Here is a 26,397-nt window from a genome sequence, read left to right on the forward strand (position 1 = left end):
GATGAGATAAAATCCCTATTTTACATGCTTTCTTTCATCGCAAAAGTGGCCTTGAAGACGACGGTTACGTTCCAAGACCAAATTTGAACAAGATATGCTGCAGGTATGAGATAAACCAAATATTAATGGAAGCTTTCGCTGTGTTTCAAGGCACATACATAAATGCATCCTAAATGTTGCAGGTGGTCGAAAAAGCTGTTGTGATCCCATTGAAGTGTAGCGGCTACTGCTCTGCCTCGCCAAAAACTAATTCTGCAAAATGCAATTGTAATTACAAGTCCCAGATTGATTGGAGATGCAATCGACGTTCGCTTCTAATCATAGTTGTTGTTTGACTTTTGTTGATATATGACATGAGGTAGACAGATTAATTAGATCTCACTGTTGACAATGTAAACCCAACTTAATACCAAACAAAAATATTGTCAGATTAAGAGCTTATCCAGATACCATCTGGATATGAGAGGCAAACCCACGGCGGCTATAAATGAGCGCACGGTTACGATCGGTGTCGACGGTGACCTTGACCTGTGACGGTGACATTCTGATCCGCTCGCCCGAAGATCCGAGTTGACATGTCAGACGTGAATTACTTAGGCGCGCCTTAGTGAGTGCTTTCGCGATGATGCCAGTGCCATGAAATAACTAGGGGTGTGTAAATCAGAGCCATCATGACGATTCGATCCGATTCGATTTTTTTTTCGATACTTAAAAATGCCCCACGATTCGATTCGATTTTTTTTCACTACGATATGATTTTTGTATCTGGGCTCCAATGTTTCGAGCAGGTAGCTAAAGCCCTCGTTCTCCACCGCGCTGTACGGCCTTGCGTCTTTACATGTGAAGAAGGCAATTGCCTTCGATATGTTTTTGGCCCTTTTTGAACTGCTCGGTAACTTTGGTGGGAAAAATGTACTCATTCGCCTTCAACAACACCATGCCGTCTTTTCAGGTGAGCCGACAAATTAGAAGTGTTGCCACAGTAGCTAACTTCAATTTGACATTCTTTACATATCGCCACATCCTTTACCAATTCTTTCCCGTTTTTGCGGAAGCCGCACTTCCACACGAGCGATGTTAAACCTACAGGAGTGTGTAAGTCCGCGTCCTTCTCAGCCATATCAATGTCCGCCTCCCGAATGTTTAAATGAGAGTGCTATGCCAAAGAGGGTGTGTCCGCTGAAAGACTGTGCTGAAAGAGGGGAAGGGAAGCGAAGTAGGTGGAGACAAAGTAGGTTACCGCCACCCGCAGCACGGAGTGAGAATTACGCCTCAGAGCAGACTAAAAATAGACAGGTAAAATGCATACACGGATCGATACTCCTGCGGACGTGTCGATGCATCGGATCGTCAGCTGTCGGATCGATATATCGATACATATCGATTTTTTTTACGCCGCTAGAAATAACGCTTACTCCGCTATTCCGGTTAGCTTTGAGCAAAGTGTTGTAAATGCTGTATTTAACGAAATCGGTCGAATCACGTGTTTCGAGCGCGGCTTAAACCCAGTACTGACGCACGTAGGCATGTTTTTATTACAATTATTACCTCCGATGAGACCGGATAGGTATATAGATGTGTTTACGAAGGGGATAGCCGGTTCAATACCGCGGATCAAGTCCAGACAGCATTACAATTCATTTTCATCCCTCACAGTTCCTCGAAACCGGCATCCCGCTGTAACCCGAACCCCGGCCTTCACCTCGCTGCCATTTGGAGGGTGAAGGAAGTCTTTCGCGGAAAAAGGCAGTCGCTCCTCACGGCGTTAGCGGCAGTGATGCAGGGGCGGGGAACGATTTCAATCGCCAGCTCTGCGGGCTTTATTGCCACTTCCAGAAACACCGGAGCAGGACGTGCCGCGATTTCCTCCGGCGCGTCCGGCGCTATCGAGGCTCACCCGCTCAGGGGAGAAGCCATTAGCAATGCGGTCGGATGGCGTCGGGATCCGGGTCGGACTCGCTCTCCGGCTCGCCCTCCCTCCGGGCCGGAGCGTCGGACGCACTGCTGAGACACCCCGGCGTAACTGTACTGTCAGTTTTCCTAGTTCGCTCTCTCCACCTCTCGCTTTAAGATTCAAGTCAGGGTCACGGCGGCTCCATTTTTATTTGATGACTCCTCCATTGTGGGGTGCTTATGTTGGGATGAGAAAAGGAGACTGTGAGGCTGCCAAAAACTACTGGCTGGTGCTATAGGGGCAACTATGTTCGGCTCTACATCAGTGTGACAAAAGGAGTGAGAAGTGGGTCTCAGGCTGTCACTATCCGGGGAGAGGAGAGGGAATTGGCTGGTTTCAGTGCATCCAACTTAATGAGTTCTGTTAATCAGTGAAAGGATAGCTCGCACACATTTGTAATGGCAAGAATGAAGACGGGATTAAGGAAGTGGAGAGGAAAAAAAAAAAAAAAAAAATAGTCTCTCCGACCGCTCAGAGCCGAGGCGACGCTTCCCGAACGGCGGGGCCGGTGCGGCTACGCTTCGTGATCACCTTCCGTCTAATTTACCCAACATGCAACGGCAAGTCGCTCAGCTGCTCAACTGTATAAACAATCAGCCGACTACACAAGCCTTTCTGTCCAGAGCCTCCCATCGGAGCCGTCTGAAGTCAGCTGAACGGCGCTGCCCTGCACTGACAGCTTGAGGTAATGGATGTGCAGCGTTTAATGGGAGGCATTATGTGACTGCGTTGGCCTGTGCGGATAAAAAGACCCACGGATTCGCGTTTTCCTTCGGATTTTTTCAAAATTATCTTTACTTTCAATTACTTTATATATACTCCTCTAGTACATATTTAACTGGGGCTGCCATTTTGAAGGCTATTGCAACATCAAAATACCTCACAAAAAGAAAAAAAAAAAAAAAAAGAGAAAAACAAAACAAAACACGTGATTCAATTAATGCTTTTCGCATTGGCCGTGCATCGAAACAGGAAGCAGGAAACGATCAGTGCAAACAGTGGCTTCCTTGATTCTCCATCACGAGTCACACAAGAAAAAAAAAGTGGCGATAAACTGATTGAAAATGGGGAAAAGGCAACGGCATTATTACATAACCTAAATGAATTTAAAAAAAGAATAACGTTTGGAAATAAATTCGCATACCGTGTCCGACTGTGATGACATCATCCACTATTGTGAAACTGACAGACCAGAATTTAAGCTTAAGATCCCCCCCTCCCCCCGAGAAGTCGGGATTTAGCTTTAGCTCAAGGAAAACGTGAGCTTCAGAATGTAACCGTTGCCACGCCGACTTGGGAATAGCAAGATGAACATTTCTGGAAAGTCAACTGCGCCCCGTATGGGCTCGCAAACGGCTCGGACTGCCAGACGGTGTTGGAGCTGCTTCCCGCTCACAACGGACGGAAAACTCGACCGATCACAACAGCAAGGGGAGCTTCGGAGTTTCAAACATATGCTAGTAGCACCAATGGGAAGTTGGTTTGGAGTAGCTTAGTAGCTTGCAACTACCTTGTTTAAAATGAAAAAAAAAAAAAAAAAAAAAAATACAGAGGACCCTCACTACTTCACGGGTTTCGCGCCCTCACTACTTTGTAGATTTTTTTTTGTCATTTGGTTCTCACGATTTATTGTTCTTAAGCATCTGTTTTGCAATATTTGATTTGTTTTTGTTTTTTTTTTTGTGATGAAATACCCATATTGTAGCCTAAGAAGAAAAAAAAAAAAGTAAAAATTAATTTGAGAAAATGAATAAAACGCAGGATCTCCTTTGCTGGCACGAATTCTTGGAGGAGATGGCGTCTCCGATAAGATTCTTGTCACGACACCAACGGCTTAATAGACCGCCATCGGATCCGTTGATGGACGAGAACCTCACCGAAATGACTAAATCTGCCGGCGAGGAAAAGAAGCAACAAGCAGAGGAAGTAATTTTTTCGTGCCCTCAATACTTTGTCGATGTTTTTTTTTTTTTTTTTTTTCATATGGTTCTCACGATTTATTGTTCTTAAGCATCTGTTTTGCAATATTTGATTTGTTTTTGTTTTTGTTTTTTTTTTTGTGATGAAATATCCATATTCTAGCCTAAGCAGAAAAAAAAAAAAAAAACAGTGAAAAATCTTAAAATTTAACTAAAATTAATTTGAGAATATAAATAAAACGCAAGATCTCCTTTGCTGGCACGCATTCTTGGAGGAGATGGCATCTCGAACATGATTCTCATGACGACACCAACGGCTTAATAGACCACCATCGGATCCTAGACGGACGAGAACCTCACGGAGAAGATGAAGTCTGCTGGCGAGGAAGAGGAAAAGAAGCGACAAGAAGAGGAAGAAATCGAAGAGACCGGTCTCGCGCTCTGAACGACTTGCAGCTTTGACAAACGACGCAAAATATGTCGCGAGATCGGGACGACGATACGGTTGGGTCGTTCCATTTTGGTAACTTGATCGACAAGGCCGTGGCAGTTTAAAAAAACATTTTCAACCAGAAAAAAAACAAAAACAGAGGTACCGACTGCCTATGACGATGTTTCTGACGAAAAAAAAAAAATAACACCAGGTAAGGGAAGTCGGTAAAAGGGTTGAGTGAGGTTCGTTGAAGGTTAATATCAGTAAATACCATCAAAATGATCGCGTTCATGGAAATTCACTTTTCGTGTGAATTTGAAAAGTACGCATATATGTATATATTGATAGATATATTACTTCATCCGCAACTCCAGCTCACCCTGTGTGCCGATTCGCGTCTGAGCCCGACGTTATCGATAACGTCTCCCCTCGGCTGTGTACATTTAATTAGATAATGCATCATTTGCATATTTAAACATGAAATTTCGATACGAAGAAGAATCACCCCCCGATCTACGAGACGTAATCAACGCCGTGATGATCCGGCCCCCCGTTCCTGGAGGAGCGTCTCCGTTCGAAGGATGACACTCATTTCTGGGGGGGAGATTTCTGGGAGACGACAAATCTCTGATTAAACTATTCAGCAGAGCCGTGCACATCGCCTGAGAAAAGCGGCGAAATCAAGGATGGGGAAACAATGAGCTGTGATTCACGTGAACATAAAAGTGCCGCGACGTATAGTAAATAAAAACCGAGCGATTAATATTTTCTATTTTCATTTCACCGTTTTCAGCTGTATGATATACTCAAGGTCAACACCCTTTGCTTCTGTTGACCTCTGCTTTTCTGCTGGGATCGTCTCTGTTTCAGGAGGTTCTGCGTTTTATTTTCAACAAAAGCAGCAAGCGGCAGACCATATTTCTTGTTTTTTTTTTTTTTCCCTTCAGTCGGGATGCTCGAGACCAAAGTGTAGCACACTGTTTACCTTATAAATCAGGGATGAACCGAGGAGCGCTCGCTCTCGGCTCTCAGGGTTGTGAGAGGATCTTCGTCCGAGAGCGCGCAGGTGAGGCTTTTCTTACCGCCGCGCGTGCATCCTATTATTTGTCAGCTGACCTCGATCCACGCCGTGCACGAGTTTTGCTCGCCTCACTGTAAACGCGGTTGGCAACAGTGATGTCACCCTGCTTTCTCTCTCTCACACACACACACACACACACACACACACACACACACACACAGTGACGTGCTTCACTCGGTTGCCCCGAGGTGGTCTTAACTTAATGGTTCTATCACGTGATATTACAACCATCACATCCTACGCTGCTCTGCAAAGCCGCAAAACACGCTCTTGTCTCACCTACTTTGCTGTTATCATATATTTTAACTGAAGGAATCACAAAAAAAAAATGTATTTTTTTTTTTCAAATACTTTGTAGCTTTCATCTCGTTTCAGTCTATTTGAACTTTGAAAAAAAAAAAAAAAAAAGCCCCATTATCTTGAGAGAGGAAAAAAAAAAAAATCATCCTGAAATCCAAAATGCATTGACTGGAATGAGATCATGAGGCATGTGCGTGCATGCGTGTACGCGCATGTGCGTGTGTGTGTGTGTGTGCGTGTCACGTTCCCTCACATGGACTCTGAATTTTTTAGCACCACACCTGCTCCTTTCATTCAACGTGGAGTCGAAAAGCGGGCGAGGGTTAAATAATGAAATATATTCAAAAAAATAAATAAATAGAAAACACCATCATGTGACGGGGACGGATCCCGATAGGAGGAATTCACTTACGCACACACACACACACACACACACACACACACAGGAATAAGATTAAAAAGCAAGACGGAACCTCCTTTGGGGAATAGTGTTGCTGAAGTGGAGTTTTCCAGTGTGTGTGTGTGTGTGTGTGTGCGTGAAACAAAGCTAGAATATAATAAAAAGAAAGAAAAAAAAAAGTCTTAATTGCATTTGGATCACACACTCGGATCGATGCGAGCAGCGGCAGCCGCCTGGATGCTGGATCCCGCGGATCCGCGCATCCCCAACAAGACATTAACCAGCCGGATCAATAACATTCAAGGGCAATAAGCAGGAGAGGCTGCGCGCCGAGTTTGCTCCTTCCTCACCCCCCCACTCCCACTGTGCGCGTCATATCCACGCATATCCACGCACACTTCCACGACGTGGACATAAAGCATATGCACGGATGACCTTTGGCGACGGAGACTTACTTTAAGACGGCGCTGTCGCCCTGCCTGACGGTGATGTTGTCCTTTAGTACCGAATCCCCGCTCCGGGCCGGAACTCCTGCAGGTACAAGGAATAACAGTTTAAGTCCGAGGAGCAGCAGGCGTCTCCCGGGCGCCGCCAGCCAGCCAGACGTCCCCATGCTTGCCACCGCCGAGGATGCTGCGCAACTTCCAGGGAAACTTGGACGCGTCGGGTTGCAGCCGCCCCCCCGCAGACCGCGCAGCCCCGCCACCGCGGCTTGCGCGCCCCGGTGCCGCAAAAAAAAGATCCCCGCTCCAATGCAACTGCGCGCAGGGGGGGGGGAAGATCCTCCTCTTCTTCCTCCCTCCTCCTCCTCCTCCTCCTCTTCGACCCTTTTTCCTCACTTCTCCTTCGCAAGTAAACAGCACCGGTGACGAGGTAGAGGAAGAGGAGTTTTTTTCTTTTTTTTTTTTTTTTTCTGTTTTTCTATGTTCTTGTGTTTGACTCTCCGCCCGCCAGACGCTCCAGGAAACGGACTTCGGAGGAGAGAAAAAGGCGGAGAGCTGCGCGCCGCCTCCGCCGCTCCCGGTGTAATCGCCGTGAAATGGATGCTCTCCCGGAGATGTATCGGCCAAGTCTCCTTGTGTGTTTCCCTCCTCTCTCTCTCTCTCTCTCTCTCTCTCTCTCTGTTCCCCCTTTCTTTCTGTATCTTTTCTTTTTACGCGTGTCTTCTGCGTGACACCGTGCAGAGCTGCGCACACTGGAAGCGAGGGAAGATTGCCTCCGTGTCTTTTTTTTTTCTCCTTCTTTTCGTTAAGTAGTCTCTCCCTCCCTCTTTTCCTCCCTCCTTTTCTGCTTCTCTCTCTCTCTCTCTCTCTCTCTCTCCGTCGCATCAACAGCCTCCACCATGAGTAACATATGGTCTGCAGGCTGCAGTGAAACTGGGCAAACTGGGGGTGCATGGCTTCTCCATCATTGAGGGAGATGATGGTGGGGATGACACACACACACATGTACGCACACACACACACATCTCCGGTAAACACCTGAGGAAGAGTCTGTTTGCTCGGAATGTCATGCGAGAACAAGTTTTTTTTGTTTTGTTATTTTGTGTGTGTGTGTGTAAAATAAATCAACTTTCTTTTTGGAGCATTTTTGGTGTACGGATTTTTTCAAAGTCTACACACACACACACATACACACATTTGAGATGTAAGGGTTCCGTCCAGTTGGCACAATCTGAACATTTTTTTTTTTTTTTTTTAATATTTAAGATAAGATAAACTTCTTATCTTCTTTTGTCACAGCATCCTAACAGATATAGTGTCAATAAATAAAAATAAAGAGACAATTTGTAGACAAATATAAAATGGCGAAAGTCATCTACAAATAAATAGACGGCAAAGATTAAAACATCATCATCATCATCAAGGATAAGACGGACAACATGGGAAAAAAAAAGAATTAGAGTTGAATTGTTTGTTGCCTATTCTTATCCTAATTGTTATTCACTCTACTTATTTGTGGATGTCTTTTTCTGTATTGTAATTTTCTCTAATAAAACAAAATATTTATTGATACAGTCATTGTTGCACTGTTGTGATAAAAGAATTTTCCCTTCTGTATGTGGATCAGCAATGTATATCTTATCTTATTTTAAAGGGAGAAATCAGCCGTGTGAAACGTTGATAGGACATTCAGGATATTCAGTCGTTAATCATCTCTGCTGATGATCATGCACTCGGGGTCCAATGATGCTGCAGCCTCTTCCGGCTGTCAGCGGGCGAGAGGCAGGGCTCACCTAGGACACCCGCGTCCATCATATACAGCCGCGCTTTGCTACTTCACGGTTCAGCTTTCACGCCCTCGCTACTTCGCGGATTTTTTTTATCATCCGGTCCTGACGATCTAGCATTTTTTTTGCAGTGCTCAATTTTTTTATTTTTTTTTCGTGATAAAATAGCCATATTCTAACTAAGAAGAAGAATAAGAAGAAAAAAAAAAAAAAAACAGTAAAAAAATATAGTAAAATTAAACTAAATTTAATTATTTGTTATTATTTATTATTGATTTTTATTAAATAGATAAAATATGAGATATCCTTTGCTAAACAAAGATACCCAGAATGGCAAACTCTCGCTCCTATCATTGTACTTATGCAAGATCTCATACGGAATATCATTGGCTAATTCAATCTCTACTTGGTATCCTATTGGCCGATTGAGCAGCGGTACGTTCCGTTCCTAATGCTGATTGGTTCATCGAGAGAAGCAGCTGATCCCCTTGTTGGTCGTTCCTAGCATACGATGTCCTGGTCCACTTCGCTGCCGTTCACGTAAGCGTGAATACTGTGCATTTTGTGCTATTTAGTTTGTGAAAGTGTCTAATTTTTGTGGCGATACAGTGACTCCTAAACGCCCAAAAGTCTGGTATAAACCCCGAACGTAGCAGGAAGATGATGACTGTTGCTGAAAAGATAAAACTTCTCAACATGTCAAAGGAAGGCAGAGGTTTTGCTGAAGTTAGCCGCCATTAAGGCATTAATAAATCTACCGTTTGTTACATTAAGAAAGACAAAGCTAACATGAGGAAGACAGCGAACTTCAGTAAAACAGGTGACGAGACCAAATAAATTGTAAAAATGGAAAAAGAAAAGAAATTCTATTTACATTCAATACGAATTTTGATTTACTCATTTTCTGTACATTTTGTATTGTATTTCAACATTTAATGTATGTCACAATTATCCAAATGTGTTTTGTGGACTGTAGAAGAGTGCGGGAAGCGTAATACAGTCGATGGTGGGTTGATAGTAGTTAGAGGGAGGTTCGTAAACGGTTGAGTGAGATTCGTTGAGGGTTAAAATATCTGTCAATAAATAAATAAATAGATGATTAAATAGATAAGTTGATAAATATCATCAAAATCATCATGTCTACTTTGGGGAAATTCACTTTTTGCGGGGCATCTTGGAACTCCTGCGAAAAGTGGGGGTACATTGTACACGATCTTACGTAATATATATAATAAAAACAATAATAAAAAAAATCGTATATATATATATGTATATACTGCTCAAGTGGTTGTATGTTTCTGTTATATTATTTTATCTATTTGACGAGTGATTGCGATGGTGATCTGTTGGATGTCTATCGGAAGTGTGAATAAGAGCGTGAATGGCAACGTGTTTTTCTACTGCTCAAAAAAATAAAGGGAACAAAAACAACACAATGTAACTCCAAGTCAATCACACTTGTGAGAAATCAAACTGTCCACTTTGGAAGCAACGCTGATTCATTTTGACTTGTTTTAAGGACATGATTTTTGAGTATGACTCCAAATCCATGAATACATTTTATTTCCATTAATCATTTTTGTGTGATTCTGTTGTCAGGACATTCAACTATGTAAAAAACAAAGAATTTAACAAGAATATTTCATTCATTCATATCTAGGATGCGTTAATTCAGTGTATTTGATCAGTGTACCTGTTCGTATAGACACTAGCAAGCGCTTACGAGCTCATTCACTCTTTCTCCAGCTGTTTTCGGACCAATCAAGTAAACCTTTATGGTACCGCCAGGGAAACCGTACAGCTGCTCTTTTACACTCTCCAGGAAGCTGGAGAACCCGGATGAAGGTTCCAATAATAAAAACTTTTTGTCGGTTCACAGTATTTAATCTGAATACAATGATTGGGCTTTATATTCAGTGATTACAATATTAGGTGCGGCAGTTAGGCGAACACGAAGATTTGCAAGGTCTCGTGAAAAAACTTATTGGTAAAGAGAAAGATTTTCTTTGCGGACCGGTACCAAACGATTCGGGGATCACTGTAATTGAGGACTTTGGAGCGTCCTACATTACATTACATTACAATCATTCGGCAGTCGCTTTTATCCAAAGCGACTTACAAGAAGTGCAATCAAGTCACCGAAGATCCGAAGTACCAGTAGTCGGAAGTGAGAAGTGACCACTCAACCAAAGTGCCATCTAAGAACCAAATACATACATACATTCATTTCATCTTTTTTTTTTTTTTTTTTTTTTTTGGCAGGGGGGTTGGGGGCGAAGTGCGATTAGCAGGGTAGTGCCTGGTGAAGAGGTATGTTTTCAGCTCACAGCGAAAGATGGGCAGCGACCCCGCTGTTCTGAACTTTTTTGGGAGTTTGTTCAAACGCTGAGAAGCCGAGAGCTAGAAGAGCCGATGCCGGTTCGATCAGCGGCCCGGGGGTTCGGGTAGGGACGAGTGGCTTGACCATAACCTGGAGATAAGACGGGGCCGTCCCGTTCACTGCCCGGTAGGCGAGCACCAGGGTCGCCAGTGTTGGGACATAAGAAGGGGAGTTGTGTGGAAGAATTTGGGACGGTTGAACACCAGGAAGGCTGCTGCTTTCTGAATAAGCTCCAGAGATCTGATGGTCACCGCTGGGGCACCGGCAAGGAGGGAGTTGCAGTCGTTCAAACCAGAGATAACTAGAGCCCGGACGAGTATCTGCTCTGTATCCTCGGTGAGGAATCTGCGGATCATCCTGATGTTGCAGAGGAGGAATCTGCAGGAATGTGCGACTGCTGGGACGTTCGCTGAGAAGTCTGGGACCTCACCCATGTTTCTCACAGTCGGAGTCGGCCTTACCAGGTGTTGTCGATGGTGACGGCCAGGTCTCTTTGTGGATAACCTTTCCCCGGGGGAAAGAGCAGCTCAGTCTTTTCTAGCTTGAGCTTCAGGTAGTTCATTGCCATCCAATCTGAGAGGTCAGACAAGCGAGCTGTAATTCTGGTTTCCGCCTGTGCGTTGGATTGCCGAAGCGTCCTAAACGCCGCTCGCAGGAAAGCCTCGGAGCGTATTTACAAACAGCACATCGGAGCAAAGGCCAAAACATTCCGACTGGAGTTGGAGTTTATGAAACCAACTGGTTGCCAGTTCTTTATCGGCACGGTGACGTCTCGGGCTCCGATGCAGGAGTTTGCATTATGAGCGGAAACTCCGACAACTTCTTATCTCCGCATCTTCCTCCGGCTGAACTCCACGGCAGGACACCGCTCTTTATCTACCTCCCGTCCTAATGAAGTCCGATTTTCTGTCCTCCCCTCTCCCGCGTGTAATGCGCCGTCTTATCTGCGCCGTCACTGTGTCTTTTGTAAGTCACACTGCCTTTGGTCCACCGATATCGTTGTTTCCCGTCGATCGGTAACAAACTTATTTTAGGTGAATAAAATGGTGTTTTTTTTTTTTTTTTTTTTTAACATTTATTAGAACAGGTTCCTTAACAGAGTCACACACATTCTTACAAAACCTCACAACAAGATACACATGATGCAATATTCTTTATAGGTCACATATTTCCTCACTAGCAAGCGGAAAATAGAATAAAATTAAAAAAAAAAAAAAAAACATCTAACTCAGTCAAATAGAGATAATATCTTCAACTCTCCAAATATTTTTTTAATGGGTGCCCATTTGTCAAGATATAGGTCTGTCTGAAGTCGTAAGTTTGCTGTTATGCGTTCCATGCAGTTTACATCCTTAAGCCTCTGACGCCACTGGTCCAGGGTAGGTGGACGGGGTTTGAGCCAGTTTACTGTGATCATTTTATGTGCAATTAATAGAAGAACTCTAAAATGGTGTTTTTAATGCGCGCAGAATCCTGTATATCACTGGATACGTGGCAAGGCTGATGATGACAGGTTACACACCTTCGGAGGATCTAGATATGACGGCTCTCACAGCGACTGTTCTCGCACCAAACATCTGCTGATGTGTTATTTAAGAGACGGATCCTCAGACTAAATCTTCTCAAATAGGAATTCAATGTGTTTGTTTTTTTTATTTTATTTCCCTGACAACCCTGACAGGTCAAAACACCCTCACGGTGAATCAACATATTCATCCTCCTCCGCCTCACGGAACTACACGCACAAAATAATCATTCTGTTTCGGGCGCTGTGTTGCAAAACATACTTTACAGGTGCACTTTGGCCCGCAGTGCATCTACGCCCGTCCTTGAGTTAAAACCTGTGCCCTAAAAGCTTTTTTTTTTTTTAAATTTCGACTCAACTATTTGCTGAGATTCAATTGCAAATTTCTAGTGGTAAATATGCAGCAGGGAGATCTGTAAACCGGCGTCACCTTCACGGTGAAGGAAAAGCCTCCGTCCATTTCTGGACTTTTAGACTTCCCTGAATGCAAAATGAATATTTCCCAGTTGGGCGCGACATGGCGGTTGTGCGAATGGTTGCATGTTTCCATTAAATTATTCGATTTATTTGACGAGAGATTGGGATGGTGAATTTTTGTGAATGAGAGCGTGAATGGTAGCATGTATCTATGCTGGACAAAAAAAATAAAGGGAACACAAACAACACAATGTAACTCCAAGTCAATCACAGTTGTGTGAAATCAAACTGTCCACTTAGGAAGCAACGCTGATTCATTTTGACTTGTTTAAAGGACATTATATCAATGTTGAATCAGCCTGTAGTGTGTTTTTGAGTATGACTCCAAATCCATTAATACATTTCATTTCCTTTTCCACTCCTGCGAAAAGTGAGGGTACATTGTACATGATCTTATGTACTATATGTAATAAAAATATATATATATACATATATTGCTCAAATGGTTGTATGTTTCTGTTATATTATTCTATCTATCTGTTATATTATTCTATCTATTTGACGAGTGATTGCGATGGTGATTTGTTGGATGTCTATCAGAAGTGTGAATGAGAGCATGAATTGCAGCTCTTTATCTATGCAGCTCAAAAAAATAAAGGAAACACACACATAACAATATAACTCCAAGTCAATCACACTTGTGTGAAATCAAACTGTCCACTTTGGAAGCAACACTGATTCGTTTTGACTTGTTTTAAGGACATGATTTTTGAGTATGACTCCAAATCCATGAATACATTTTATTTCCATTGATCATTTTTGTGTGATTTTGTTGTCAGCACCTTCAACTATGTATAAAACAAAGAATTTAACAAGAATATTTCATTCATTCAGATCTAGGACTGTGTTAATTCAGTGTTTTTTGAGCAGCGTATCTGATCGTATAGACACTAGCAAGCGCTCACGATCTCATTCACTCTTTCTCCAGCTGTTTTCGGACTGATCAGGTAAACCTTTATGGTACCGTGAGGGAAACCGCACAGCTGCTCTTTTACACTCTCCAGGAAGCTGGAGAACCCGGAGGAACCGCCAAGCAAACACGGAGAGAACATGGAGAGTTCATGCAGAAAAACCGAAGCCTTTCTGGCATGTTTTATTAACATTGAGTGAATGTTCTGGTGTCACAGAGCCGATGTCTCCAACTTTTTTTTTCTACCAGGAACCAGTTTTATGCATGAAAATGTTAACACATTTTCAAATGTGGGGGTTCAAATAACGAAAACTTTTTTTTCGGCTCACAGTATTCAATCTGAGTACAATGATTACGCTTTATATTCAGCAATTACAATATTAAGTGCGGCAGTTAGGCTGATTTATCTAAATAATAAATAAATCTGTGATTTATTTTCCACATTCATTTGGAGTGTGACTTCAAATCCAGACCTCCACGGATACATACATTTTATTCCATTGATCATTTTTGTGTGATTTTGTTGTCAGCACATTCAACTATGTAAAGGACAATATATTCAATAAGAATATTTTATTCATTCAGATTTAGGATGTATTATTTTAGTGCTCCCTTTAGTTTTTTGAGCAGAGACCGAATCTTATGTCTCAATATGACATATGAAGACAGTGAAAAGATAAGATAAACTTATCAATCCCAATAGGGGAAATTCTTTTGTCACAGCAGCCCAACAGTTAAGTGTCAATAAATATATATGTAGAGAGATAATTAGAAAATAGCAAAAGACATCCACAAGTAAATAGACAATAAGGAGAACAACATCACCATCAATGGATAAGAATGGACGACAAAATGGGGGGATCAAAAAATATATAAAAACATAAAACATAAACAGAGTGAGAATAGCAATTACAAGGATAAAATAAATAGACAAAAATAAGACCAACGAGGATTAAAAAAAAAAAAAAAAAAAGACAACAGAGTTTGGGGATGACACATGAATGGGTGAGGTAGTATTTCTCTTTGTGTCGCCCTGTGATCAATTCTATAAACCTCGCTTTTTGCTCACTGACTGCTGGAACAGGCTCCAGCCCTTCGCTATCTGCAGGATAAGCCGTATAGATAATGAACGGATGAATGAATGAATGCAATTTCCAAATTCATTTTTGTCGGGTCGGTGCGGTAAGATATCCTTCACAAATGAAGAAGCGAGGAGGCTCGAAGTGAAGATCAGCACAGGCTTCCGTCATCTGTGCCGTCGACTTTAGCCCCCGCTAAAGGTGAAAAACCACACGGCAGACGGCCGTGACCCATTTCAGTCTTTGTATACGGCGAAAGACGGGGAAAAAAAAAAGGCATTGTCAACACCTGCCTGCCGCGTGATGAATTTAAATCATCGCGTGTTTAGAAAAACAGCCGTTCCAAAATCCAAGGGGCTAAAATCCACAGACGACTTTCCGCTGCAATCAGATTTTGTACGATTCCCCTTCATCTGCCTAACGTTTACATCTGTGTCGCTACCACGCCACGGCTACATGTCCGTGTTTGTGTAAAACGAGCAGCCTTTCCGCTGTCTGTGGCAAAGAGTCTTCCACCCGAAGTCAAATAGCGAAAAGCGGCAGACGGCAAAGGACGGGATGGGAGTATGATAATTCATGCTGCTGGTTGAATAAATAATCTCCCATCCGAGCCTAGCCTATCCTTTCGTTTCCATTCCTAGCCTAGGACATCCTATCCTATCCCATCCTATCTTATCCTAGCCTAGCCTGGGATCCCAAGCCTGCGATCCCATCCCATCTTATCCGAGCCTAGCTTGTTATTCCGGCCCATCCTTTCCTAACCTAACCTCGCCTAGTCAATGATCCCATCCCATCCTATTCTTTCCTAGCCTAGCCTGTTATCCCATCCCATCTTATCCTTTCATAGCCTGGCCTATTAATCCATCCCACCCCACCATTTCCTAGCCTACCCTAGCCTGTTTTCCCACCCCATCCTATCTTATCCTTTCATAGCCTAGCCTATTAATCCATCCCGCCCCATCATTTCCTAGCCTAGCCTGTTATCCCACCCCATCCTATCTTACCCTTTTCTAGCCTAGCCTGTTATCCCATCCCATACCATTCCATCCTTTCCTAGCCTACCATGTTATCCCGTCCAATCTGATCTCCAAACTCAAGGCTGTTATGTTTTGCTAATAAACTTAACACAAGTCTAAAGCGCCGAGCGATTTAGCCTTCCTTCAAATGCATCTATTTTACCGTCTTTGCGTGCAAAAGGGACAAAAGTCCGCTCGATTCCCGGCGCAGCCCGGATAGGTGTAACAGCCGCCGCTGATCAGATTACTGCAGATGCTAAGAAACGGAGTCATGCAAACAGGATGCGGCGGAGCCACGTCGGGGCCTCGGGGGAGGCTCGCGTTCCTACGCTTACAAAACCAGGGTTTTTTAAACCAGAATTAAATTGGATACCATGTGTCTAAAAGCACAGAGAAGTCCGGTGGTGTGTTCTACACACGAATATGATGAGGTATCGACTGCAACAAGGCTGACAGTCAAAAAAAAAAAAGCTCATTAAAACCTTTTTGTCACATGTGCCGCACATCGGACAGACACCATCTGCTTCATGTCTACTACTCGCAAAATACTGTAAGATTTCCACCGAGGTAAAAGTCATAATATTGATTTTAAGACCAAGCCGGGAGTCAGATACGATGTGGAAAATACCATATGTGACTTTTGCTCATAACGGGAGCGACCTGAATGTTATATACAGATAAGGCACGACCCGTGAGGAAATATTAAACATGCTCCCCTCCTTCGTTATGTGCCTTATTTGCACAGCGCCTTATATTTTCTATCATAAGTCCAGGATAAAACTCTTAAAGCCTCCAGCGGCGTGGCTTTCGGATTCTAATTGAGACGGACAGAAATGGCTCACGACGACGTGCGTATTGCCCTACTTGAGGTTAAGAGTTCGTGCTATTTTAGAAGGGTCGGACGGTATTCTCTGCGCTGGCCAGAAAACCGTCTGCTCAGGTATTGACTCTAAATGAGCGGCGTTCATTCCTCCTTGTAACCTTCAGTCCGCGCCAGACGTGCGAGCTTGTCTTTTAAAAGCGAGAGGCTGTTCTGACATTCCCACCCGATGCCACCGACTGACGTCGCTTTGCAGAACACAAACTTGATAAAAGAGGCGACGGTTAAATAACCAAAGCTGAACCGCGATCGCTAATTAACACCCACCGGAAAATATCTGCATTTTAATTTAAGTCTGTGTAAATAACTTGCAAAGATAAAAACGGTTTAACCCTCTCAGGCTCAAATTAAGTTGTAGTTGCAGGAAAAATCTGATATTTGGCTGTCGCAAATCTGCAACATCTGCCTGGAGAAGGTTAAAACTACTTTTTTTTTTTTTTTAAAACCAAAAAAAAAAAAAAATAAAAAAGAGTCAGGGTTAAAATTTAGCAGCTGACAATTTTCCACCTCATTTAAAGGCTGCTGGGAGTCCCTCGGCTCCGCTTTTGTTACACATCCGTTACTCCAAACTTCGCAGGTGGACGGCGAGCAATTTATTCCGCAATGTTGTCAGACGAGGAGGCGCGGTAACTTTTAATGAAAGTGTTAAAATTGAATCCAGCGAAACACGGCCGCCATGTTTACTAATGTCCCCCTGCATGCGCCGCCTCGCCCGCATCTGTATGTGCGGAGACGTCGGCCACAGGGGACGCGAGTGGCACTTTGACGCGCATCTAAAAGCAGCACTCAGAAAGACCATGACAGCTTTTGAGTCTCACGAGGACACAGAACAAGATACTCTTTGTCTTAATATGGCTTTGGGATGCTGGGGAGTCGTGGCGACGCACAAACGCCGACGGACCTCGCTGGACTTGAAGTACAGGAAACAAAACAAAGAGGTGGACGGTCAGAGTCGGCGCTGGCTGAGAGGGAGACGTTGCATTTGCAAGAGAGGCCTGAAATACTCGCTAAATATGCAGAGGTCAGTGCTTTGGGTAGTTTTAATAATGTGATAAAAGATACTCTGAACCTCACAACATACATGGGCCTCGTCCTTGAGTCACGAGTTGGTGTATTAAAACCTCATATTTTGGTTTTTATCATCATTTTTAGGGTCTTTATGAATTTTTATTTTTTTTTTTATGATTTTAATTGTGACAAAATAATCAGTTTATCTGATTACATTATTTGTGTCAAAGCAAAAATGGCTTCGGATTGTCTGTCTTTGTTGCATCTTTGGTGCTGCTGCCTGTCTTGACAGGGACACACTTGAAAAACTGTTTTTTAATCATTGTGATTAAATCAATAAATGAAGAATGATAATATTAGAAATAGTCAAATAATAATAATAAATATTTTCATTGGTGAAACATTAGTTAATGAAAAAGGGATTTTTAATCCCATTGCGATTAAATAAATAAATGAATAATAATGATAATTTTAAAAATAGTCAAATCAAAATTGATATGCTCATTGGTGAAACACAAGATAATGAAAAAGCCATTTTTAATCCCATTGTGATTAAATAAATCAATGAATAATGATGATATTCATAATCAGAAAATAATAATAAATATTCTCATTGGTGAAACACAAGTTAATGAAGAAGTGATTTTTAATCCCATTGTGATTAAATAAATAAACAAATAAAGAATGATAATATTAAAAATAGTAAAATAATGATAAATATTCTCATTGGTTAAACGCGAGTTAATACTGTAAAAAAAAGCTCCTTTTCATAATAACAATAATAATTATTCTTATTATTATTTTTGTCACCAATAATAATATGCAGCGCCCAATAATGACAAATAATCATTTTTGGCAATAAACACGTCATGTTGTTGCATTTGTGTAATTACGGAGAGATAATAAACGTCATGTTGAGAACCACATCATGTATTTCTGAGCATCTTGAAAGATCTTGCAGTGCATGTAAATCAGTTCCATGACTCAAGACGTACTTCTCATGAGACCCACTTCAAAAGAGCAGCCATGAAAAAAAAAATATTTCGGATTTGCAAATCAAATTGTTTGGGATTCACATAAATGAATTTCCAATTACAAACTCTATTTTGAAGATCCGTTGGTTTGCATCTGGATCGCCCATCATTTGAATGAAAATGCAGGCGTGGCTTTGCTAGCATGGGTCTCAATTAAAAAAAAAAAATATATATATAAATAAATAAAAAATGATCATTAAACGAATAAAAAAATAAAAGCTCCCAAACAAGTAGGTGTCGATTGTATATTATTATCTTTTTTTTTTTTTTTTACTTTATAAAGGATGTATATAATCCATGATGGGTGAACCATGAGCAGAGGCACTTAGCGGCGCCAGCGATCTTGCGAGGGAATCGAACCAGGAATGTTCGGCTCCAAGGACGGCCCTTCCGACCCCCTGAGCCATTATCAATAATTTGCCGTGTCACTTTAATTATTGGTATTAGCAAGTATTGATACCTGCATTTGAATGCATGATTAAATAATAATATATATATTTATATCTGAGCGGTTTCAACCTGTAAGCTCATTATGATGAACAAAAAAAGCCTTTGGATATCAGAAAAATAAATCATGAATGTAGAAAGTAGAGCGCAGGAATTGTGATCGATCAGGAGGATCACTTAGACGTTGACTCCCACATACGTTGCAGAAACGCCGACCGTGCACGACGACGACGACAGGAAACTCAAACCCTACGGACTTCTTCACATTTAAACTCATTTTAATGACAGGCACTCAACGGCGTTAATATTAATCACCCGTAAGGCATTTGTTTGTCATGCAAACACTATTATCAGGCAATTCCCAATGAAGACGAATCGTAAGATAGTGACAGAAACACCGGTATTTTGCAAAGCCGATGCAACATTTTATACAACATCTATCCTTTTTCTCCTGGCGCAATGGGAGCGAGCTGGTGGGCATCACATGACTGACTACAACCCGTTCACTTCCTGTTTATATTGTTTCAAAGCCGCCGCTTTCTATCATTGCTCATCTCCGGATAAATGTAAACATTTTTTTTTTTTTAACCCGACCAATATTCGTCTCGAAACTGGATATCCGCAGCCCACACGTCCGAACCGCTGTTCAGGTTGCCGGACGGGTTGTTATTGAGGAATTATGATGATGTCTTGCACGGGAGAAATTGGGAAAAGATAAGGCTTAATTAAAATGATATCTGCCCAGGTTGTGGGTGTCCTAATGGTTTTTAAATTAAAACCCTTCCCTGACCTCAGCAAAATCTAAGATATGTGGTCTTAATTAGAGTCAAGGGTACTGGGAAGGGGTGAGATGAAGCACTCGCCACAGCTCCCCCCCCCCCCACCTTGGTCGATTAGGGATGCGACATTTGGTCATGTGACATGGTTTTACAACCCGACGGCCACCTCTACCGCCGCAACGCCGGATAAAACAACGCTCATCAAACAGGGAGGGTCGCGGGGACGGGTCGTATTTCAGCGGTCACATCTCTACCGTGTTTCCGAGGATAAAACAAGACGGCGATCCATTTCAATCACGCGCATTATGTTTTTGACCCTCATTGTTCCGCCTTACAGCGGGTCAGGTGCATCCGCCGACCTTGCCGGAGCTCTGCCCGGAGCGACGGCTCCCCGGCATGTTGAAATGACAAATTAGAATGGCATTGTTTGCCGCGGCAACGCACATTCATCATAGTTGATGTATCACAAACACCGGGCTAAGAGGAAAGCGAAGAAAGCGAGAAAAAAAAAAAAAAAAAAAAAAAAAAAATCAGCCCGGATCAACTAGCCGTGTTCAAAAGTAGGAGGAGGATATATTGATTTTAAAAATGCTCAAATGACCAAATCCATTTCACTTAAATCAGCGTCATTCTGACTGGTTGCAGCCACATATAGCTCAGCTCTCCGTGGCAGATTGTGTCTCTCATTTATTTCACTTATACATGCAGTGACATTCACATAATTTCCCGCTGCTACGCATTAACACCGGACCCCGGGTGGTTTATTCAAACAATCCGCGCTAATCTTCATTCATATCATGCAAGGATGGGCAGAGCTAGCAGACAATGGACCAGCCTCCGACCAAGGCAAGCTAATACCCGAGCAAAAAAAAAAAAAAAAAAACAGGAGCGGACTGAATAGAGCGCGCTCTCTCAATGGATTCAGTCATCTGCAGAAGCACGGATTTCTCTGGCAAACAAATTCTAATGTTACGCAACTTTGCCATGAGAGGCTGCCATTGTTTGGTTGATCCAGGAAAGTTTCCTGAGCTCTGTCTGTGTGTGTGTGTGTGTGTGTGTGTGTGAAAGATTCTGAAAGGGCAGCTTTCTGTGTGGCTTCTCCATGTCTCCGTGTGTCTGCGTGGGTTCTCCGGGTTCCTCCCGAGGTCTAAAATCACAAAAGAGGTTCACTGAAGATCCTGCAGATTTGCGAATGAGAGTGAGTAGTTGCATGCATCTCTGTTTGGCTCCGAGATGGAAGATTCAGGTTGAACCTCTCCTCTCGCTCAATGAAAGGCGGGATAGTGCAGGAGTGAAAAGTCACATATTTATCCGTCTGGTGCATGGGTCGGCAACCCGCGGCAACGCTCGATCCCTCTTATGCAGCTCCCTCTGGCTTTTGAAAATATTAACAAGTACATAATCAAATGTATTTAATCTATTTATTTATCTATTTATTTATTTTTTTATTTTCATTTTTATTATTTTTACTTTAAAAATGAAATTTTAATTCGGCAACCTGCAGCAACCCTCGATCCCTCTAATGCAGCTCCTTCTGGCTTTTGAAAATAATTAACAAGAATATAATTAAAATGTATTTTATTGTTATTATTATTATTTTTATTTTTAAACATTTATTTTATTTCAAATTTTATTATTTTGATTTTTAAAATTTAATTTTAACTGAGCAACCCGCGTCAACCCTCGATCCCTTTAATGCAGCTCCCCCTGGCTTTTGAAAATAATCAACAATTATACAATTAAAATATATTTTATTATTTATTTTTTTTATTTTAATTTATTAGATATATACTTTTTATTTCCATTTTTATTATTTTTATTTTAAAAATGTAATTTTAATTGAGCAATGCACGGCAACCCTCAATCCCTTGAATGCAGCTCCCTCTGACTTTGGAAAGAAATTAATAAGAATAAGATTAAATGTATTTTATTTTATTATTATTATTTTTTTTTTTAAATATTTGTTTTATTTTATTTTTACTATAATTTTTCTTTTAAATGCAATTTTTACATCAAAATAAAACGTATTAAACATATTTTTAGCACGCGGCAGTAAAAGAATGACAGCACACAAGGAGAAGACAACATTTTTGGTTTGCTCCCTGTGGATAATTTAAGTTCGGCTTTTTATTTTTTTTCATAAACACAAGAATGACTAAAAAAAACATTTGATATTTTGCTGAAAAGTAACCATCAATGCAACTTATTTTGTTCGCTGAAATGTAATTTTGTTTTCTCTGCAGTTGTTCATTGATTAAAAAAAAAACAAAAAAAAAACTTTTTTTATACATAGCAAAATTTATATGCCGTGTTTATTCATTTAAAATTTCAAAAGGGTTATGTGGCTCTGTTTTTTTTTTTTCACTGTGGGGAAACGGGTCCAAATGGGTCTTTGAGTGGTAAAAGTTGTCGACCCCTGATCTCATGGCACAACTTCCCCTCGAGCACCCCGATAGCGTGAGAGGTTAACATGTGGGTCGTCACCGGCCGTGCATTTCCAGTGTGTGCGAATTCACAGCCGCTGCAACTTATTTACCTTATTCCTGACTCTGATAAGCCTGTTGACCCACAAATTCCGCTGAATGCTCGCAGGCCACCGGATTGCCGATAAATTAAAAACAGCTATCTGCCCCGGACTCAATTTCCATAACAAGTGTAGCGCAACATGATTTTTTTCCCGTCACTTTTCCCGCATTTGCCAATTTCGTGCTTCAACATCAGTTCCTCAAATGCACATCTGGCGCCTTACCAGAGCCCAGAGATTACCCACACTGTTCCACCGTCGCGACGTAATCGAGGTGTCTCTTTTTTTTAAATAAATGTGGAGTCGTCTTTGTGCGATTGCTTTGAGAGTATTCTGTTTTGAGACGTCCATTTTGTGGATGCATCGCGTTACATTGGGACTTCTCTTTCATTTAGGATGGCACCTGGAGTGCCATCAAACAGACTGGGGAATGTTTTGAAAATACATGAAAATAATTTTTTTTTTTAGACTACAGGCTAACTCTGCGCAGAAAAGTCCCCCCTGCGCTAACCACCGTGCAAACGTGCTGCCCATAATAAATACAAAATTTAATACAGACACAATAAAAAATAAATAAATAAATAAAAAATGGTCAATAAATACAGTGGTCCCTCAAGATATGAATTTAATTTGTTCCAGAAGTGGGTTCCTGTATTGATTTTTTTGTATCTTAAATGAATTTTCCCCATGTAATATATATTTTTTTTTTTTTTCACAAAAAAAGTACTCACAAAATACTCACAAAAATGAGGATATCAATGCACCACCATGCCACCCAGTATCGAGTCATTCTACATTTAAAAAAAAATATATATATAGTAATAATAATAAATGCAGGATAAGCAACTGGATACAGTGGATGGATGGATAATAATAATTAATATTATTTTTGCTATTATTGTTATCATTATTATTATTATTATTATTACATATAATAATAATAAATGCAGGATAAGCGAATGGGTACGATGGATGGATGGATAATAATAATAAGTATTATTTTTGCTATTATTATTATTATCATTATTGTTGTTGTTGTATTCATATAATAATCTTAATACTACTAATTATTATTTTTTTTTATTATGAAGGCCCGTGGAAGATGATGATTATAATAATAATAATAGTTATAAATTGTCCTTTATTATTCCCTGTGGGGAAATTAGTTCTCTGCAATCAACCCATCATGGATGAACCATGAGCAGAAGGCCTGCCGTCCACCAGCGCCGGGTGGAGAAGTTAGGGGTTCAGTGTCGTCCCAGCAACACTTGGACACACCAGGAGGAGCCGGGAATCCAACCGGGAACGTTTGGTTCCAAAGATCTAACCTCCCGCTCCACGCCGCCCCCCCTCGCCGGGAACCGGAAAGGATACAAAATACCAAACAGAGACGTCCGGTTCCACCCGGCGCGCTACAAAGTTAAACCCGTCCTCAGATTAGTCGCATCAACAACAATAGGGCCCCTTCTGTTACTTGGCCGGATTTTCTCTTTGCCTTTGTCTGATGTGGCAGCTCTTCTGCGGGCGAAGGCGCTGGCACGGGGGCGCAGACCATCACCGCCTTGATCCGGGATAAGCGCGCTACATGTGCTTCAGACTTGACGTATCAGAAACCTTTAATCAGAAACCTCAGAAGCCGTGGCAGCATGTAGGAGAAGAAGACGCTATTCACGTCGGCCGGCCGGCCGGCCTTTAAAACGAAAAAAAAAAATAAAAAAATAAAAATGCCTTTCCGCTCTTTCGGGACTCACGTTGATCTCAGTCACCTTTGATCGGAAGCAGGTGTCCCGCTTTCTTTTTTCTTTTTTTTTTCCCTTCTGAAGCAGCTCCGTGTGTTACGGTGTCAGTCAATGCGTGTGTGTTGTGAGGGCATGAATAATTGAAAGACCGCGGTGCCTTTAAATGATTCCAATGCTCAGACATCCCGAGTTATCAATAGGTGTAATATTCTCTGGGCTCCCAGCAGGCGAGTGTTCGGCAGATATGCTGATACACTATCAGACGCTTCACCGCTGACCTCTGCGTGACTTTCTCCTGCGTGCCAGAATTAAAAAGCGCGCACGCTGAGATGTGTTGTTGATATAGGACATGTTAGTCGGGGTCTTAACTGAATGTTCAATTTATTAAACTTTTTTTTTTTTTTTCTTCTCCATTCGGCCGGTCAATATTCCAAACATTTCTAGCTGCAGTATCGACTACAAGTAATGGACATAAGAGCTGCTTGAAGGTCAAAGCTAAATCCCCCTGCATTAAGGCATCCAGCTTTCAAGTGAGTCTGGAAAATATGAAAGGAATCAACAATCGCTCGCTATGTGTCATTCTGGCATATTTATATTCCGCAAAGTAAGGAATCAATTGATTTCTCCTCTTAGTGATTAGAATTAAAGTGTCTACAAGTCGGAAGGTGGCAAATATCGCGGCGTCACGTCACGCGCATCTGCCCGGATCGAATTAAATCCATGATTGTGTCTCTGTAAATGGTTTGGCTCATGATGGCTTTAAGATGGCGTTTAAACATTAGCGGGGGGGAAAAAAAAAAAAAAAAAAAAAAGATATTCAACGAGATTTTTGTTCTAGTTAAGATGAGGTGATGACGTGAATGAAGAGGGAAACGCCCAGGCTGTATTTCATAAACACTTGTGCATCAGCACCAGCTGTAAACAAGCTCACAGTATATCACTTTTTTTTTTTTTTTTTTTAATTACCAATATATATAATTTTTAATCATTTTTTTCATCTTGGTTTGAAGTGATTGCGCCGAAAAAAATTCAAATAATTCCGCGTTCTTCGGCTGAACATCTGCAATAAAAGTCTAAACAGACATCATTTCAGCCCCACTGCTTGTTTCATTAAAATTAAATCATTGTTTGTGTGATTGCAAACGAAGCAGTGTTTAACCCCAAGGTTGCGAACAATTTAGCAGCGGCGGCGTCCAATCCGACACCAGAAGAGAAGCTCCCGGTAATGTTTTTATTTAGGCACAAACTTTTATTCCTCGGGTGGATTCTGTTCACTTCGAGGTGAATGCATCTGACTGAGCAATTCCCATTCAGGCGCCCGTCAAGTAGAACTAATAACTCAGGGTGGAATGAATCAACCGCCATTTGACATTGACGTGAGGGGAGGTAGTTTGGGAAGGTTGGGAAAAATGTTATCACAAAATAGAAAAAAAAAAAAAAAAAAAAAGGGGAGAAATGCAACCTGCACATGAGTTAACCAAATAACATTGCAAATTAAAAAAAAAAAAAAAAGAAATGTGGAAGCTGATATACGTAATGAATGACTGATCGCCGTATTTGCAGACCTCTTTCGGCTAGTAATGATGCTTTACCAAGGGGCGGCGCAACACTGGAGCCCCAAAATTAAATACTATCGTCTAATTATTGCATCGTAAATACAGAAATGTGCCGCGTTGAATTTCTCCATAATAAATTCAGTTCGTTATCATACCGTGATGCTGATTCTTAAAATGCAATCGGTTTAATGGGCAGGTGTGAGAGGAAGACGCGGAAAAAAAAAACGTGATTCTTCACGCGCAATCGCGAGATCGGGCGAACATGACACAAGGTGCCGGAAATAAAACCAGTAACTGCTTTGAACAAAACAAATCTCCCCACGGTAAGGGGTGTGTGTGTGTGTGTGTGTGTGACGACATGCTGTCACGAAGAAAAAGTGACAATCTCCAGAGAAACGCTCATGTTGCACGTCGGCTGACCCCGAGCAAACAGCCACAGCTTGATTTCAATTTGGGGACAAGAGGGGAGAAAAACAGGGTTGACGATGAAGAGGCTTTGCACTAAAAAAAAATATGTTACCCTTTACGATGGAATCACGTTTTAGAAACAACCAGAAAGTGATTTTATATATATGATTGTTAGAAATTGCTTTCTTGGCATGATATCTGCAATAACTCATACCGTAAATTGCGGTTTATAAGCCGCTACTTTTTTTCGCACGCTTCGAGAACTGTGGCTTTCACAACAATGTGGTTAATTTATGGATTTTTATCGGGTAATTACAG

General features: G+C 41.7%; 1 protein-coding gene across 1 annotated transcript in view; it reads right to left on the minus strand.

Moving 5' to 3' along the window:
• Window positions 1-26,397, minus strand: part of opcml (opioid binding protein/cell adhesion molecule-like) — a 445,832-nt gene that overhangs the window by 232,207 nt on the left and 187,228 nt on the right. Inside the window, exon 2 of the mRNA XM_086160104.1 lies at window positions 6,543-6,618. Within this exon, the coding sequence (XP_086016230.1) occupies window positions 6,543-6,618 (76 nt within the window). The remainder of the gene's footprint in view (window positions 1-6,542; window positions 6,619-26,397) is intronic.

The sequence above is a fragment of the Fistularia commersonii genome, chromosome 15 (assembly GCF_037954325.1).
Source record: "Fistularia commersonii isolate RoL2024-O1a breed Wild chromosome 15, RoL_Fcom_v1.0, whole genome shotgun sequence".
Lineage (NCBI taxonomy): Eukaryota > Metazoa > Chordata > Actinopteri > Syngnathiformes > Fistulariidae > Fistularia > Fistularia commersonii.